The 19,574-nt window shown below is 33.9% G+C and overlaps 1 protein-coding gene across 3 annotated transcripts; it reads left to right on the top strand.

Annotated features, from left to right (window-relative positions):
• The first annotated feature begins 1,904 nt into the window (after window positions 1–1,904).
• Window positions 1,905–18,356, top strand: CETN3 (centrin 3). Of its 3 annotated transcripts, none has more exons than XM_023215046.1 (6): window positions 1,905–2,047; window positions 3,894–4,029; window positions 5,947–6,061; window positions 11,859–11,936; window positions 15,122–15,193; window positions 17,576–18,356. In XM_023215046.1, the coding sequence occupies exons 1-6, from the start codon at window positions 2,031–2,033 to the stop codon at window positions 17,617–17,619; spliced, it is 462 nt and encodes a 153-aa protein (XP_023070814.1). In that variant the 5' UTR covers window positions 1,905–2,030; the 3' UTR covers window positions 17,620–18,356. The 3 variants fall into 3 exon arrangements, with proteins under 3 accessions (XP_023070814.1, XP_023070811.1, XP_023070813.1); XM_023215043.1 differs by having other exon boundaries at window positions 11,859–12,050; XM_023215045.1 differs by lacking the exon at window positions 15,122–15,193 and having other exon boundaries at window positions 11,859–12,050; window positions 17,576–17,977.
• The last annotated feature ends 1,218 nt before the right edge of the window (window positions 18,357–19,574 follow it).

The raw sequence follows: 19,574 nt of genomic DNA, 5'->3' as shown, positions 1-19,574 counted from the left end.
AAAGATTATGGCAGCTTCAAAAATTAAGCTAAGAAGCTCTCCATCATTTTCTATGACTTGAGTTTAAAGCACAAGATTTAGCTCTTATGATTTTTACCCAGAAATCTGAGTGGGCTGGAGGCTTTTTATTTGAGGGTACAGAAATTTGGCATCTTTTTTTCAGTCTTGTCTGTAGTTATTGACTTAATTCAGTTTTCCACCTTTTTTGAGTTATGTTTTCCTTGAAAAGTGACTATTTCATTTTCTGTTAATATTTATTGGCAGTATAAAATTGTATAAAATATTTTAATAATTTTTAAACCTCCCTTTTATTAAATTACCAACCTTACTAGTGGCACTATTCCTTTTCTTGTTACACTTCCTGTGTTTGAATTTCACTGGTATTGCCAAAAACCAGCTTCATACCAGATTATGAGTACTTTATCAATTTGACCATTTTCCTTTTAAAACGTTGTTCTCCAACTTTATCTTTACTAATTTCCTCTTCCTAATTTCAATTATACAATTTTGTTCTTCATTTCTAACATCTTCAAATAAATGCTTGGTCTATTTTTATTCTTTCTTATTTAAAATAATGTTCTCCTGTAGTTTGGTCTGTATCTTAAAATGTTAACATATAGTTTTTTTCAATATCACTATGTTCTAGTAATTACAATTTCTCTTTCCTTTTAGACTCAAAGGTGATTTATAAAGGTACTTTAAAATTTAAAATATGAACAAAATAAAAGTTCCGCTTTCGTTTTCTAGGGGTGCTATCCCTTAGCTAATTTTTAGCTTGTTCTATCATACTATCTTTACTTGTACAAATTTAGCCCATCCTTCTAGGTCTAACGTTTATGCCACCTCTTTAGGAAGCCTATCTTGTGCTCTCTCCCTTCTCTAAAATTTTATATACATCCCTTAAACATATGTTTACATATTCTCCGTCTTCAACTCCCATCCTCAGGCTATTTTATTCCCGTTTATGAGATATGCTGTTTAGCTCAGTATTTTGTGGGTTTTCAAAAGATTCCACCTAATTTACCGAGCACCTATGCACCAGACATTTTACTAGGTACAAGGAAAAGCGTTAGATAGATATAATCATGGCCTTCAAGAAATTGAACCTGTAAGGGAGACGAATAAGTAGACATTCAAGTGAGCTTTAGGAGACTTGGTTTGGTAGTGAACACAGTCTCATGTGTATTAACAATTTACAGCACCGTAAAATAAGAGACAGAAGCTAACAAATCCGTTTCAAACAGTTCAAAGGAGGAAAAGGAGAGGGAAGGGCGGTTTAGATACAGCTTCACCATAAATAGCCTGATAATCTAACCCTGTGATAATCCAAGTATAGTCACAGCACCTGCCTCAGAATCACTTGGAAGGCTTGTGAGGAATACAAACGCAGATTCATACCTACTGAAATTAGAATGGAGAAAGGGGCATTTAAGTTCGCATTTTAAACACATTCCCCAGGTACTGAGGCCATCCAAAGTTTTAGAACAGAGCAGAGCCACGCTTCGAAGACCTTGTTCCTCAGCTACTGCCTCCTTCTAGCCGGAGGGTGGCCTGCAGCGTGTCCCTTCCCTTCCCACCGTCCAAGATACCCATCCAGTTTTCGAAGGTGGGCCCACAGACCGCAGGACAATACGCGAGGGACAGGAGCTCCCACTACCCAAACCACCACACAGGGATCGGAGGCCGGACCCGCAAAGGATTCGGGGAAAAAGGCATCGGGCCAATCCGAAGGGTGAGAGCGGCCCTAGGCATGGAGGGGCGGGGTAGGTGGGTGGGGGAGAGAAAGGGTTTTTTTTTTTCCTTGATTGACGTAAAGCGTACCCAATGAAAATAAAACTGGTAAAGCTTCCGCCATAATGGGCAGACCAAAGCGACATTTCAACCAATCCAGCTCAAAAGTGTCTATGTTGTGGGAGGTCCCTGAGGCCTCTGAGGTCGTTCGTGTATGTTGAACGGTTGTGGGAGTCTTGCTGCTTTGGGTAGGGGGTTAAAATCGTTTCTTGAGAGGAACGACTCTGTCCGAAGAGATAATGAGTTTAGCTCTGAGGTCGGTAATAAGGAGGCGGCAGTGCTCTCCACACCCCGGAGCGGGACCTAGGGAGGGTGTGTGTGGAAGGGAGGCCGTTTGGGGCCGTGGCGAGGCAGGGGATGCTGTTTGGGATGCGGGAAAGGAGCCTAGGGCAGCCTGCCCGGATCACTCACCCTCTGGGCTCCGGTGCCCTGCAGGGAACGAGACTTCCAGTGCATTTCTGCTAAGGAGGTTATTTCTGTCAGCGCGTAGGGCTTTGGACTACCAAAAAAATGGGCTTAGTTGCGAGCGAGGAGGGAATGAGATATCGCGAGGCTTCTACTCTGTTGCTCTGACAGATCAGGCCGCGGAACATCCCTTCATTCAATTCGTATGCCTGGCCAGGGCCCCACCTCGGCGGCTCCGCTGCCGATGCAATCATCCACCTATAAATTTTGGAAATAACAAAAAACTCTTTCCTCTTCTCCCAAGGTCCTGCTTTACGGTGTAATTGGAAACCCATTTTAGTGACTAACTGGCAAACTGTCTCTTGGATTTCCTGTTTCTTTGGTTTCTTTACCTTTCAGTTCTAACCTCTAACCCTCTGTTGCCTGCTCCCCCTATGTAGACGTTGTACTGTAAAACTATACATATACTTAGGACACTCTAAAAATGTTCCATGTTCTGCTAAGGGATAATCATGGTACCCTTGGATGGGGTCAGGGGTGGGTCGGTTCTGGACTTGGCCTCTAAAAGTCTCAGGAAGAAAAAGACTCTGACCCCAGGAATACCCAAGTTTGTGTCAAGTCAGGTCTCATGAAAGGAAGATCTTCCTCAGCTTTGTCATACTGCATCTACTGGTCACTTCCTAGCTTTTTTTTTTTTTTTTTTTTTTTTTGGTAGCGTTCAGAGACCAAAACGACTTTCAAATGCAACTAGATACGTGTTTTAAATACAGTCAACTGGTTTTGACATGTTAATGTGTTACCGGATTGTATGTTTCAAAACTTATTCTTATACCAGTGTTGCGGCTCCATTGGAAAACTTGGAGCACATTTAGATGGGCAGCTCTTAAGGAAAACATTTCTGGCTTTAAAGTAATTTTTGCTTTTTTCTTTAAGCGTGTCCAGAGTTTATGAGAAGTTTAACCTTCAAGTTTACATGTTAAGTGAGACAAGACTTATGAAGCACAAATGTTGTATACTTTTTTGACATCTAATATTTGTAATATGTTTAGACTCATTAATATTTTGGATGATTTGTTAATATCAGGGGAGGAAATGACACGTAAATTGCCAAACTGTTAGAAACGTGTAATCTAAAAACATTTTGAACCAACAGTCCCAAAATATAAGTTAACTCAGTTGTATTTTTTGTAGTAATTTTATCAACTTAATTATCAGAACTATCAAAAGTAAACCGATATATAGTGATTGTCAGTTATGAATTTTGGTTTCATTTGGAGATTTTTTTGTTTCTTTAACATTCTTGTACAATATTGTGAGTGTTTTTGTTTTTCTTGGAGTTGGTTGGAGTTTCAGACATAAAAGTAATGTTGCTTATTCACAGTTCTTGTTTCTTCCACAGTAACATTAGTGGGAATAAATAAAAAGCTAGGGAAAGTGGGAATAAATAAAAAGCTGGGAAAAGGAAAAGTTTGGTCCTCATTTCTTTTAATAATTTGTAACACTCTTTAGTTTTGGGAAGTTCATATTTATAGCAATTTAGACTATGGAATAAACAGGGCATTGACTCATAAAGGGAAAGTTTCCCTATCTTTCTCCAAAGTACTTTCTTTTTTGAAATTTAGAAAATAATTATTGGCTAATTTCTGTTAGTAAAGAGAATTGAAGTGGACTAAGGGCTTTTTCTTTCCATTTCATAGAAGTGAGCTTGTAGTAGACAAAACAAAGAGGAAAAAAAGAAGAGAACTGTCTGAGGAACAGAAACAAGAAATTAAAGATGCTTTTGAACTATTTGATACAGACAAAGATGAAGCGATAGATTATCATGAATTAAAGGTAATGGTATACTTTAAAATACTTGTTTCTGTGTTAAAATGACTTGCATTTTGACAGTTGCTTTACATTACATTTCTAAGTAATTATTTTAACTAAATTGGTTTTGGAACTATGAAGGCATTTTAAGCATTCATAGTTAGATTCTATAATAATACTGAATAGAACTCCTAACACAGTTTTTAGAAAATCTTTTTCACGTGATAAAACGAATAGCATTTTAAATGTAACAATACATTCCTAGGGAAGGTGCTTATTTTTCACTGACATAATTAAAGGATTTCAAACTGGAATTTAAACTATTCTTACCATATTCTTTTCACTGTTTTTTTGTTTTTGTTTCTTGGTGACTCATACTGTTTTCAGACTGTGGGATTGTTGTCTTTTAGTCTTACAATTTGTGTTTGTTAGTAACATAGTCTCAATCCACTTTCTGTGGTACAAACAACTTCAGTGCTGTTTGATGTTGACACATGCTAATAGGTAAAAATGTCAACTTTAAGACCTAGAATGTCAAGGTGTAGAGAGGGATTTGTAAATTATTATTTGTCAGGGTATAAGGAGAGATTTGGGTTTAGGGTAGAATGGGACTTACTTTCAGCACAGTGGGAAAGATAGTATTTTGAGATTTTTAATAGCCTTAATGGATAGGTGAATGTAAGTGTTTATTTGGTAGTTTTAATTTTTGTAATTTCGTAAGGGATTTTTAAGCATTAGAATTCCAAGTAGGGATACGAACTATGCAGTGACAGTATAGAATGTATAAAAGCAGTTAATAGGCCTGTAAGTCTAGCTTTCTCAATCTTGCAGTCCTCTTTAGCTCTCTTTTCCCACTGTTTTTTGTTTTTGTCTTATTTTTGGTTACCCAGATTTGATCAAGTCTTCCTTTATAGTGTCTCTTCCATTAGTAACCATTGACTGTCTTGGTTTCAGACCTTATGTCATACCTGGAGCTTCCTAAATGGTTTCTCTACTTGTAGTTCACCTTTTACACTACCACTGAATTTAGATAGTTTAAAAAGTCTTTCACCATTGCTTATAAATTGTTAGTTGCTCATAAACCTTTACTATTAATAACTCCTCATTATATAGTACTTAAAGTTCAGATTCCTTTGCTTTCTACTGAATGTTCTCTACACTTTTGCCACCAACTACTTTTTTCATTTGCTAACTGCTTTCTTCTTCCCAAACTCTTCTAATTCACGTGGAATTCACCTTCTAATCCAGGTGAGCGGTTTATCTCACCTGAACTCTTCTAATTCAGGTGAGGTAAACTGCTCTGTTCGTTGTCCTTCGAACCTATTGTTCATTTCAGTGTTTCTTTTAATACTCGTCATCCTTCCCAAATGCCCTACTGCTCCTCTTCATCTGTCCTTCAAGGAACAACTTGAATCTTTCCAAATAAGACTTATCTAGTCAGTAATATGTTTCCTTCCTTGTTACTAGTAACAAAATCTCTTTTTTCTTTAAACTCAGGGTCCTTAGCCCTATCATTTACCTAATAACTAATCATGGAGATACTGATGATAATTCTTATTTTAATGTTTTATCTCTTCTATCATATAACTGTTTAATATTTATGCTATGCCTTTTTCTCATTTTGGTTGTTAATCCCTTGATAACAAATAACAGTCAAATTATCTGTGCAGTAAGTTAGTGCATTTTATATAGTAAAATCTGTAAACACTTGTTGGTTACTTTGTCATATAAAAATGCAATTTATAAATGAAAAAACTTATACATACTTAATTTCAGTAGTGAAGAACAATTACACTGTCACTGCTATTTTAAAGAGGTAAAACATGCAAAAAATTATATTTTATTAATGTGTTTTCATCTCTTAAGATGTAAAAACTTAATAATTAGAAATTCTTTTGTAAAGATTGCTTTATAATTTGCTTTTCCCTTTTAATCCAAAAGGTGGCAATGAGAGCCTTGGGGTTTGATGTAAAAAAAGCTGATGTACTGAAGATTCTTAAAGATTATGACAGAGAAGCCACAGGGAAAATCACCTTTGAAGATTTTAATGAAGTTGGTGTGTATTTTAATAGTCTTTGTAATCAGCAGCTGTTAGGAAATTGTCTGATTAATATGACTTTTTAAATTTTAAATTCTCTAGGTTATGGAATTTTCTTATAGAACACTGGTGTATAATGTGACTCTTACTCAGTTTTGTTTGGATTTTTTTTTTTTTTTTTTTTTACTTTTTTCATTTTCAAAGAAAAAATACGGCTTTGCTCTGAGATTTATAGTTTTGTCTTTTGTTTTGTTGTGAAGATTCTAACCAAGGAACTACTGTGTAGCTTTTTATGGAAAGATGCTTTTCCAAGTTATTTGTATTTACATTATGTAATAAAACTTGAAGGGTGATCAAAAAATTATTTTTGCTCAGTAAAACAGAAAATTTGATATCCTGCTGTTTGGAAGATGTTTCCCAAGACCTTTCTGGTATGTGATTTTTGCTGGCTAAGTGGGGAAGAGGGAACTGGTAGTAGTTGGTATCTCTGGCCGTAGATGAAATGCACGACTTCAGGTTGACAAAGTTTATGAGAGGCTACATCCTCTGGGTGACCTTGATCTTAGTGGGTAAAGTCATCTGTTTAGAGGGTAGTAGTAAAGGAGGCAGTGGGCATACTGGAAGCAGGAGAAAACATCCTAGTACCACCAACTGAAGATAATGTGTCATAGGCTTAATATGGCTAAATTTTTGTGTGGTTGATTTTAGTGAATTATTTATAGCATACATAGACCAGGCTTTTTCAAAATAGAAGAGTCTGGAAGACAAGGATGTTACTATTGTCTAGGATATCACCTACAAAATATATAAATATTCAGGTTTATTTCTATTTTTTTTCCCCTAAACCAATGGGTCACGATATAAGCACATCATATAAGTATTTTAAGATATTTGGAAACAAATTCTGTTATATACACAAACCCCTTCTTTTAAATATTCATCAAGAAGCAATATGGGAAGCAAAAAGAAATGGCAATTAGTATACGCAGAGAAAATTTAGATTCATGTCATTAGTCAGTTTTTTAAATCCAAACGCTCGAGTCAAAAGCAGTTGAGATGGAAAATAAATGATAAACCTAAGAGAAAAAAAAATACAGCATAGAAGATACTCAACTTATGAACTAATATATGACTGTTTAGAGAGGCAACTTGTCTGTTGGGGACATTTTCCTTTTTTCCTCTAATTTGTAGGATTATTTATTTGAGGAGAGGGAGAGAGCCACCTTTTGTTCTCCCAGAATGGACACTCTCCTGAAGTTTATGATTGTAGTATTCCTAATTTTACCTTAGATTGTTTATTTATAGAAACAAGATATTAGGATACAGTGGAAATGATACTATTAGGAAGGAGCTATAATCCAGGTATGTTTAGTACAGTATAGTGGTTTAGCACTTGGAACCAGATTCCGTTGGTTCATACCTTGGTTTTGCCACTTTATGGTTCTGGAACTTGATCTTTTTAATACCCTGTGCCTCACTTTCAACTATAAAGTGGGGATCATTGTACTCTCTCATGAGATTCTTCTGAGGATTAAGTTAATAACATGTAAAGTACCTAGAAAAGGGCCTAGCATGTTGTAACTGCTACTAAGCATTTGTTATTATTATTACTTTAAAAAATTGTCTTTGTTTCAGGGGCTCGAAATAATCATATATGTATCACTGGGACATAAAATAGACTCTGTGTATACTTTTTATTGACTTTTTTTCATAAAGACTATTGTAAGCACTATATCGTCACTAATAATTTTACAAAATATTTTATTTCATCTTAAATGAATACAATTTTAAAATTGTAATTTTTTTTATTGGCAGTTGGGACGATAATCCCATGCCACCTCCACTTTTTCCTGACGCCCTATCTGTTCTATGTTATTAACAGAGCAGAAATAATGGGTTCCTTTAGAATAAATAGATGTGGCTAAACTTCAGCTTTGACACTCAAAGATTAACCTTTTGACAGCTATCTTAGCTATCTTAAGGCTACCTATGGAGAGTACCAGGTGTAAAATAAAAATTTATTACTGTTTGGGAATCAGTCAAGAACTATGTATTTCCCCTTTTCTTGATTATTTTTAACTAATCACTAACACAGATTAATATATTTTGTGCTTTGGGACAAATGATTCTAAATCATAACATTTGAGTCCTAGTTTTATGAACTACTCAAGGATACTGTTCCACAGATCTATCTGGATGAAGTTTGGCAGTTAACTATTATGGATTCTTCCTAGTACTGGAAAAAAGCTTTAAAATATATTTAATGTAAGTTTAGGGTCAAGACAGCCTGAGGCTAGTGAGTAACATAGATGTTTTAGGAATTCTGTCTTTAACACCAACATAAGTCAAACGTTTGTACACTATTTTTGACATGTACTAATTGCTGATTCAGATTATGATACTGTATTATTGTCTTCATTTTGCTTATTTAACACTGAATTTTTTGGTATTAGGTACTGTACTGAGGTTGGGAAGAAGACTTAATTAAAAGTTACTAAGAGGTTCTTCTTTCAGGGAGTTTACAATGTACATATAGGTGACAACAGGCTATAGTACTATGTGGTAAATTGTAATTTTGTCTAGGACAGAAGTCAGCAACTATAGCCTTTGGACCAAATTCAGCTGCTGCTTGTACACTGCCACACCCATTCTTTCATGCAGCTTTTGTGCTACTATGGCAGAGTGAGTAGTTAGAGACTTTATGGCCCTCTACAAAGCCTAAAGTATTTACTGTCTGGCCTTTTACAGGAAAGATTTGTTAATCCCTGATATAGAGGAATTGAAGACTTTGCAGAGGAGATTTTAAATTTAGGCCTTTGGAAACGTGAGTAGGATTTCATTCCAAGATTGCCAGGAAGAGTAGAGAAAAAGCATTCTAGGCTTAGAAAGCAGCAACAACAAAGAATGGTACTAGAAGCATAGCATGTTTGGGAAACTAGATAGTGTTCTGGGCTAGACGATAGGGAAATGCCTGGAAGTGTAGGATTGGGCCAGACTGGTAAAGTCTTGCGAAACTTAAAAGATTTTGAATTTTAGTTAGCAGAGGATCATTCATAATTTTTAAGGGGGGAGGATATGATATATTTGAGAAAGAAAACTGAAGAGAGTATTATGGATGATGCAATGGAAGGAAGAGAGACTGCAGACAGAAAATACTATTTTTTATGCTGAGGATGGCGAGCGTGAAAAGAAAATACATTTAAGAATAAAAATGAGGCTAGGCTTGGTGGCTCATGCCTGTAATCTCAGCACTTTGGGAGGTCAAGGCAGGAGGATTGCTTGCTCACAGGAGTTGGAGACCAGCCGGAGCAACAAAGTGAGATCCTGTCTCTACAAAAAATAAAAAAAAAAAATTAACCAGATGTGATGGCACATGCCTGTAGTCCCAGCTGCTTTGGAGGCTGAGGTGGAAAAATTGCTTGAGCCCAGGAGTTGAGGCTACAGTAAGCTGGGATCATGCCATTGCACTCCAGCCTGGGCAACAGAGCGAGACCTTGTTTCAAAACAAATAAAAATTAAAAAAATAGTATTCTCAGTACTATAGGACCTGATTAAGTTTATGGGACTGAAAATGGTTTATACTTTTCAAATATGGAATCTGGCTGTAAATGTTGCTGTTATGTTTTGGTGGGGGTAGAGGAGGCAGCTACAGTTACCGTGGCGGTAGTGGAATGAATTTGGAGTCCAACATGTCTCACTGGTATGTTTGGATAGAAGTTTCCAGAAGACATTGAGAAATAACAGTTAAAGCTGTATTTCTAGCATTACCTACAATGATTTTTAATTTACTTTTGATGTGATGTTTTTGGATTTGCCGTATTCTTAAGTGATTTTTACACATGAAAGGTCTAAGAAAGTATTTTGAAGAAGTACATTTCTGATAGTATGTGTAATTAAATCATTTGAAAATACAGTTACATGGACAGAAATTTGGAGTTTTGTGAAATAAATGAAACCCACCTTAACTGCCTCTGTATCAGTTTACTAATATTTTCATTGAAAATAAATATATTTCTTGTAATTAAATTCTACTTTGTGGAACAAGAATAGAACATGAAGGCATGGAGGAGAATCATTATAAAGTTATATATTAGGTAATGTTTTTGCTGTCCAAAATGATGAGCATTTATAATTCCCAAGAAAAGCTGCATTTTAAGGAAGAATATTGATAAAAGAATATATAGACACATAGCTCTGAAATAACTAACACAATTAAAGTACCAGTGGGATAAGAATTTATACATCTTGGAGCCCCATCTGTTCCCCAATCACCCTGTTGCTTCTTTAAGTACATTAATACTTTCAGCAAGCTGCTTTTTTGGTTCACCTGTCATGTAAATTATTTAATTGGTGAAGAAAATTTCTTAACACTTTTTTTCCTTGTCCTGCTTTTTTGTTGGGACTAAATTCAAAATAAGTTGAGTATGTGCCATAGAGTTAAGTGTGGTATTTTATTTTGGTGTTATGGCTGTAGATATGCCAGCTCCTTTTTGACTGAATATTTATGAGCTTTGATGATTTGCATACTTACAGTAATATACTTCAATTAGTTACTTGGCAGCCTTTTTGGATAAAATTAATGGATAAAAGGAAACTATTGAAAATATGTGTAGATGATATAATAGTCATTTGAATAGGTGATTATTGAACTTACTATAGGTGAAACAGCCACAAAACAATAACTTGTTGGAGACTTTGTATTTTTTTCATTCTGGGTTCTTTAAACATTCCAGTATTTTCCATCTATAAGCAGTTTTCTTTTTTTTTTTTTTTTGTAATGATTCTGTAACCTTTAATAGGACCAAGTTATTTTTAATAGCATAGTAAAGGCCATAAATACCTTTTCTTGTAGTGGCAGATAGTGTATATAATTACTTCAGAGATATTTATTTAGATATTGTTAGAATTTTATTTAGTAACTTAACAATTTTTATGCCACAGATTTTTATTTTAATTTTTATTGTGGCTATTGATTGAAGACTGGTAAAATTGAAAATACTTAAACTTATTACTATGTTGTTATATATGATTATATTTAGTGTATTAAAATACACAATTACCATTGAGGTTTGAAACTACATTTATTTTTAGTTAGTTGTCTGAGAGTGATTTATCCAAACAAAACGGGTAAGCTTTAAGGAGACCTTCTTTCCAGAGGTTTTTTTTTGGGTGGGCTTTCCTGCTATAGTCAGATTTGATCCTATTTACTACTTTCTAAATTTTGGAAAACCAAGAGGTTCTTCTAATTACGAAGGTATTAGTGGAATTTTCATCTGCTGTCTTGAGATTGTGCCTGTGTCTGCGATGGCAGTACTTTTTGTCTTTCGCAGTTTTTCTTGTTTTGAAGTTGGATTAAATTTGAGGAAGAATCAGTGTTAGTGTGACATTTAGTTACAAGCAGCTTTTATTTAGTTAGCTCCAATTATTTTGTTGGTATGTCTCTCCACAAGTAGATGACACACTCCTTGTGTGCTTGATGTCAGTGGAGCCTAGTACAATTCTTGATTATAGTAGATCTTAAATAAATAGGGAATAAATGTAGTCCTTTTAATTTTGCCTCTGTGTGATATAGTTTTGCTTACTTTTTTAATAAGACAAGTTGCTCATAATAAAAAGGTTAACATTCAAAATATGGATTTGGTTTTTCTAATTTCAGGTTTATCTCGGGGTTTGGGGATCTCATTTAACATTTTATTGTCAGACTAAATGTTGACAGTCACAGCTTTAATTCTCATCTAATATTTAGTTGATATCACAAATGAATGCCTTTGTGACTATGCAGGTTTATTAAAATATATATTTTTTTAAACTGTAGTGACAGACTGGATATTGGAAAGAGATCCCCATGAAGAAATACTCAAGGCATTTAAACTATTTGATGATGATGATTCAGGTAAAATAAGCTTGAGGAATTTGCGACGTGTTGCTAGAGAATTGGGTGAAAACATGAGTGATGAAGAGCTTCGAGCTATGATAGAAGAATTTGACAAAGATGGTGATGGAGAAAGTAAGTTTTAAGTGAAACATATTTTCCAAGTATTCCTGATGCTACACGTGTAATACATTTTTCTAAAAACAAATGACTTGCAAGACTTTTTTGTAAACTTACCGCTTCTTGTAATGGGCCTTCTGTCTAAATAATTCACATATTCAGTTTAGAATGAAGCAGATCTCTAAAACCAATTATACTTCAAGAAGGTACCTCACTTTTCTCTGAAGGTGAAACATCACCAAAATTTCAGCCTTTCAATAAAATTTCAGTCTTTAATGGCTTGTCCCTCAACCTACATGCTAAATTCTAAGTTCTATTGATTTTCCCCTTCAAATGTTTTGAATCTGTTTTTATCTTTGTCCACTGTGGCTGTCCTAGTTCAGGCCCTAATTTCTAATTAGGAATGTTATGGGCCTCATTTCTTCTTACCTTGGCTGCCTACTGGGTGCAGTGTCCTGTGTGTTGACTGGTGCTACACAATGAAAAAGGCAGATGTGGTTCCTGCTTTCACTTGGCAGTCTCTTGTAGTGTCCTGATTGCCCTTTAGGCATATAAAAGTCTCTAACCTCTTCTTCAGTCTCTTGGTCTCATTCTTTTCCTAAAATATACATTTGATAATGCCATTTCCTTTTTCAAACACTTGGAACGATTCTTCAGTGCCTACAGAATAAACTTCAAAGCCTTCTATGATCTGTCCCACCTTAAGTAATTTTATTTCCCAGTGTATTCTTCCACTTTTCTTCTTTAACCCTCACCTCCTATATGTACACATTTTGTCAAAATACTCTATCCTGAAAACACATTTTTATGCTATTCATTTCATCATGCTGTTTCTTAAGAATGCTCTAATGTTAATTTCTGCCTGCTGAAATGTGATTCATTCTCTCAGGTACGTATTAAACACCATCTTTTTCTCAAAAGCTTCCCATAACGCTCTCTGAATCATGAGACTTCCATTGAAGGCCTATAGCATTTAGAGAAACAGATTGTTTTGATACTTTCATACACTTAATATGGAATCTTTTGGCTGGAAACTTAAGTTTTGTTGAGATAAAAACCACTTTATTTGTATGTTAAACTGCTAAAGATTAGACCTTGCTATCTTTTTTGTGAACTTTAGTATTATTCTGTCTTTGTGACTTTTTCATGCTTTTCGGTATCTAAGAATAATGAAATTTTAAAAATACTGGGTATATAAAATAATAAACATGGCGAATGTGAAGTTAATGGTAAATAAGATGTACTACAAGATAGACATAAAGCTGTGATAATGATACAGAAAGAGTCACTTCCCCCCCGCCCACAACATATATAAAATAAAATACAGCACATCTTTTGGAAAAAATGAAAGGAACATTTTGAAAAGCCAGAATGGATCATCTTTTAAATAATGATGATGTTTGTTAACATTTATTTAGCAGTTACTGTATTGGATATTAGCATGAATTATGTCACTTAATTTCTATAATAACTTGTAAAATAGATATAATATTATACCTATACATGCGTATAATAGATGTATATATATAGATGAGAAAACTAAAGCTTTGAGAGATTAATAGTCTGCCCCAGGTTATCACAAAGCTAATACTGTACATGGTAGAGCCAGAACTCAAAATCAAATCTCCATAATGGCAAAGAATGTGCTTTTAAATATAATATTGTATTGCCTCTTGGGCTGTGAAGTAAAATATTAACTAGACTTCTATGTTTATGGAGTTTTAAAAATTACATACTATTATAGGAAGCAGTGTATTAGCAACATACTCGGTTGGAACTTCGAATTCTAAGATTTGCTTTTCCCCTTCAAAGCCAAATGGTCTCTAAGGTACTTAATCTACTTAGTTCTCTAAAATTCCTATTGTTAGCAACTTATAATAAGATTCACTCTATGAAATGGTTGATTTATGAAAAATTTTGTTAAAGAAGGCAATATAAAAGGAAACAAAGTGTCATATTTTCTTGATTCAATAAATGTTTTACCAAATGCTTATTTTAAGCTAGGCATTGTGGTAGATTTATTAGATATAGAAACTTGATTTAAGATATTAATAGAGAAGGTTATAAAACCAAATGTACAGAGGTATAGAAGATTGTCTTTTAATTGCCTACAAGACTCTCTGGTAGTAAAGTAACTAGTTTAATTTCCTGAGCCACTTTCTAATTTTTACTTTTTGGGGTTTAAGTACTATGTTTTTAGGTATGAATCATGGAATTCAGTTGTCCCTTGATAAGCACAGGAGATTAGTTCCAAGTCGCTTAAGGATGACAAAATCTATGATGCTCAAGTCCCTTGTATAAAATGGCATAGTATTTGCATATAACTTTCACATATCCTCCTGTATACCTTAAATCATCTCTAGATTACTTATAATACCCAATACAATGTAAATGCTATGTAAATAGTTAAACTTTATTTTATTTGTATTTTTTTATTGTATTCTTTTCCCAAATATTTTTCATTGCAGTTGGTTTAATCAGCAGATGTGAGGAACCTGTGGTTACAGAAGACTGTAGTTTTAAATATGTTTGAAATGCTATTATAATTTAAAGTTTTTATGTATAAACAATATAAAAATTAAGTGTTTTGTGGTTTTCAAACTTCTATATGAAGCTTAAAATGTGCAGTTTGAGTATTGAAATTTTACAGATCAAGAAAAAGTTCTAGATCTTTTTTTTTTTTTTTTTTTTTTTTTGAGACAGAGTCTCGCTCTGTCGCCCAGGCTGGAGTGCAGTGGCGGGATCTCAGCTCACTGCAAGCTCCGCCTCCCAGGTTTACGCCATTCTTCTGCCTCAGCCTCCCGAGTAGCTGGGACTACAGGCGCCTGCCACCTTGCCTGGCCAGTTTTTTGTATTTTTTAGTAGAGACAGGGTTTCACCATGTTAGCCAGGATGGTCTCGATCTCCTGACCTCGTGATCCACTCGTCTCGGCCTCCCAAAGTGCTGGGATTACAGGCTTTCTAGATCTTTAAGTAACAAGTACTTTTTGGATTTTGAATATTTTAATCATGGCTGTATTACACTGTTAAAATGATTTGTAATCAAATCATTCTAAGGCTGTTTTATGCTTTTTCTCTTAATACAGTTCTTAAGAACATACTCTTGCTTCCTATTTGGTCTAGATGCCTCAGTCTGAATCGGGGGTTCTTCAGTGAAGGTGCACGCTGGCTGAATTGATTAATAATTTTATGTATTTGAGCTTTATTTTTTGGAAACAGAGAGGGATCATAGCTTTCCTAAGATATTCAGGCATGGCTATTTAACTGCAGAGGTTAAAGATCACTACTTCAATTTGTAAGATTCTTGAAAGTAGTTTGAGAGTATTATAGATTTTGTATTACGTTCTTGCTATGTCTGTTATAGTGTTTTATAGATGTTAAATAGCGATTGCATGGATTCATAGTTCCCTGTCAGCTTCTGGAGGGTGCATTTTTCCTAACTCTTAGCTTATTTCTGTGAGGCATACACTATTCTCTTTCTTGACTGTATTTCTGATGGTGTTCTCCCACCCCAGCTCCCTTTCTACCTCCTTTCCAGATTCTGTGTTTTTATTTTAGGGCCCAAGTAATGATTTACCTTTACCTGAATTTTTCTCATTAGTAATAATTTTTACCATTGTGAAGGATTTTTTTCAACACTGATTTGGTCTTTATTTTAATAATAAATAGTATTTTATGTTATAAAACATTTGTTCTGTTTCAAGTATAAAAACTGACTAACATAGTTATCGAAACTGGTTTTCTATGTGGTTTCTAGAACCAGTGCAGTATATATTCTTTTCATTCCCTGTGACCATGTTTTATCTCCTCAACATTTTTTAATTGGCTAATTTTTTCTTACTATTCATTATGAATATTCTCAAACATAGAGAAAAATTGTCAGACTACTACAGTGAACACCATTGTACCTTCTGCCTAGATTCAATAATTAGTATTTTACCGCATTTGCTTTATCTGTCGTGTGTATGTTTTTTTCTCAATCATTTGAAAATAAATTTCGTATATTAAGAACTCAGTCCTTTAGGCCAGGCACCATGACCCATGCCTGTAATCCCAGCACCTTGGGAGGCTGAGGCAGATGGATTGCTTAAGCCCAGGAGTTCAAGACCAGCCTTGGCAACATGGTGAAACCTCATCTCTACCAAAAATACAAAAGTCAGCCAGTCTCATAAATTAATTAATTAATTAATTAATTAAATTTTAATAATAAAACAAAAGAAAGCTTGATCCTTTAATATTTTAGCATATCCATCTACTAAGAACAAGGATATATCTTTCATAAAGCTATGATATCAATGTTACACTTAAGAAAGTTAACAATAATTTTATAATATCATCTAATATCTTTCTCATTTCAGTTTTAATGTATACCAGAATAGGAAGCCTGGTGTCTGTTTTGATATATTACACAACACTTATTGAGGTATTGGCATTCACTAGCCACTTAAAAATGTTTGATTCAGTGGAGTATTTTCATATAATACCTTCTATGGTAAATAAGAGTTAAACAATCTAAAACATCATCTCATAGTTCAGTGTTTTCAGATGAAGGAAATGAGATGCAGAACTGTTCTGTGCAGAGCTATGACTAGAAACCAGGTCTTAATGTCTCTGTAGTTTTCTTTTGGCATTATCAAAATTATCATTCATAACTTGTGTCTTGCTTAGGTATGTATTAAGTCTTAGGGCTAAATGCTAAATACTTAGTAGAAGTATCTTCTGAACATTTTTCTTAATTGATAATGTGTGCATATATTGGGTTTTCAAAATTATATTCAATAAGATTATCTGATTTCTTATTTCTAGGTTGCTGTCTTAAACATTATGTTTTATAAATTGGAGATTCTTACTATATTTATAATTTTGGCAAACTAAATATTAGCCCTTATCCATGATTATTTTCTGTATTTACATCTATATAGTTGCTGGATTACCTTAGCGATTAACATTAAATCTGTAATCTTTTCAAATTGCCATTTTTATTGATACTTTTGAGGTATGGTGACCTGGTTTTAATTATTCTTTAATGTAGGCTTTTAAGCATATAAAAGTTCAAAAAATAATAATTTCTTATTTTTATAATTTTAATATATTTTCATTCTTTAGAAATCTAATTTATATGCATGATATGTTCAAGCTTACTTGTAAAGGAAGGATTTGCTAAATGAACTAGTAGAATAAAGGTTATAAAGAAGATTGTTTAAAGAACTTTGAAATGTCAAGCATTTAAAATGTTTTAGCAAGTATGTACAAATATGACTGTGATTGACTTTTTTGGTAACATTATCTTTTCCCCAGTTAATATTATAGAATACTAATTTATAATGTTTATCACATTATATGTACTTTTTCATTCAAGAGGTTACATTTAATAAACACGTTCCACTTCCTAACAAAGTAAAAGCAAAAAGCCATGCCTTGATGTAACAATTTTGCATAATGTAAATTTTTTTAAATACTTAGTGTAAAATGGTAGTTGTGGACTCTGAGAAAATAAAATATTTATATTTCTGACTGTTTCCTTTTCTTTCTTACCACAGTAAACCAAGAGGAGTTCATTGCTATTATGACTGGTGACATTTAAAGAATTACAAGGATAAACACTAAGAATGTTGCAGTTATCATCTTATATTCTATTTTTGTGCCTGGAGCCATTTGAAAAAAACCAACTTAGTTCTTTTATCCAAAAGGACCAAAAATAAGCATCTTATGTATTTGTATTTTACTACTGTTAAGTTTCTTTGTATGAAGTATGTTGTTAGTACTCAGATAGTTTAGCTTTGTATTTATAATAGAGATTTTATATAAAGTTTTTAAAAATTGAATATGTGATATGTGTTCTTTGAAGGTTTTTTAATTTAACATTAATAGTCACTTTTATTTTGGTGCACACGTTTTCCAGACTTTCATTAATAAAATGCTTATTTTATTAATATTTTAAAGTTTGGTAAATTTGTTTTTATTCCTAGTATCTGTTAACCCTCAAGAGTGTATTTCTTAAATCTCCTCTTTATAATTTTACTAGTTTCTGAAACAAAAATTGAAATACAAATAGCAATAGAATGGCACATTTTTCCATTACCTAACATTTCATCAATTTTGACAGTCTATATTTTAATACAAGATGACTCAATATAAGCCTAATCCCTTTTTAAGAGTCCTGTCTTTGAGTTTAGAGGGAATAAGTATTGTGCAGATAGACCCATTTATCCTTGTGTATTATGTTTCTTAACTCTTTTGGTATCAATGTAAGTATGAAAGTTAATTTTTTTCTGAATATTTCCTCAAACGAATTGAATGAATACAATTTGAATTCTCTAACTTCTTGACTAAGTGAGAGATTTAAATTTTGGAATTTTGATTTGTTAAGATAATTATCATTCAATTAAATGTCACAGTGGTGAAAATAGAAAGCTGTAAGCCACAGAAATAATTTAAGTCTATGTTTAACCTATATAAAGGAACAGTCTGTGATTCACCAGGAAATAGTAGAGACAGACTTTCCAAGCATTGGTGGGCTCTTCTGCCTTGTAGAAGTGTATGTTAGGGGGAAACAAGTGGTTATGGAGATGGATCATAGGAAAAATAGTACTTATATGGATCCTTCACTCATAATCTAGTACTTAGTGTTATGGGCTGTCCCAGGAAGGGAATTGAGTTGTCTATTTCAGCAATCTTTCTTTAGAATTCTTGTTTTAAATTTTAAGTTTAAAGTACAGTATAATTTGAGGCACTTTAAATGTTGTGAGCCTTTTAAGAGTATTACGTTAAGGTCTGTCCACTAGAAATTTAACACAAAATCAGTAGGGAACACTATAGCAGTAGTGACATTTCAAACAGTTATCTAGAAAGCAAGTATATATTAGGTCATTCTTGTATTGCTATGAAGAAATACCCAAGACTGCGTATTTTATAAAGAAAAGAGGTTTAATTGGCTTACGATTCTGCAGGCTTTACAGGAAGCATGGTGCTAGCATCCGCTTCTGGGGAGGCCTCAGGAATCTTACAATCATGGTAGAGGCAAAGGGGGAGCAGGCACATCACATGGTGAAAACCAGAGTGAGCAAGTAAGAGAAATACCAAGCACTTTTAAACCACCAGATTTCATGAGAACTCACTATTGTGAGGACATGTAATCACCTCCCACCAGGCCTCACCTCTAGTACTGGGGATTACAATTCAACATATTGGTGGGGATAGATACACAAACTATATCAGCAAGTTAACTAGAGTAAAACTTAATTTTGAATACAAATTCAATGGTCACAGTCATAACAACATTCAGGGCAACAGACCTTGAAATTAAAACATTTTTATCGCACTTACTGATGAGTTGCCTCTGTCTTGATTATGAAATATATTGATTTCCAGGAAAGTGAAAAATAAAACAGTAAAAGTAAGTCTATTTTTGCGAGTCTTCTATGACTTTACTGGAATAGTGAAGCTATTTTTTGCCACTTTATGGATATTTTGTCTTTTTTCTTTTTTGGAGGGGGGACGGAGTCTCATTCTGTCCCCGAGGTTGGAGTGCCATGGCGT

This window comes from Piliocolobus tephrosceles, chromosome 4 (assembly GCF_002776525.5).
Source record: "Piliocolobus tephrosceles isolate RC106 chromosome 4, ASM277652v3, whole genome shotgun sequence".
Lineage (NCBI taxonomy): Eukaryota > Metazoa > Chordata > Mammalia > Primates > Cercopithecidae > Piliocolobus > Piliocolobus tephrosceles.
This window is presented reverse-complemented; position numbering and strand designations above follow the sequence as displayed.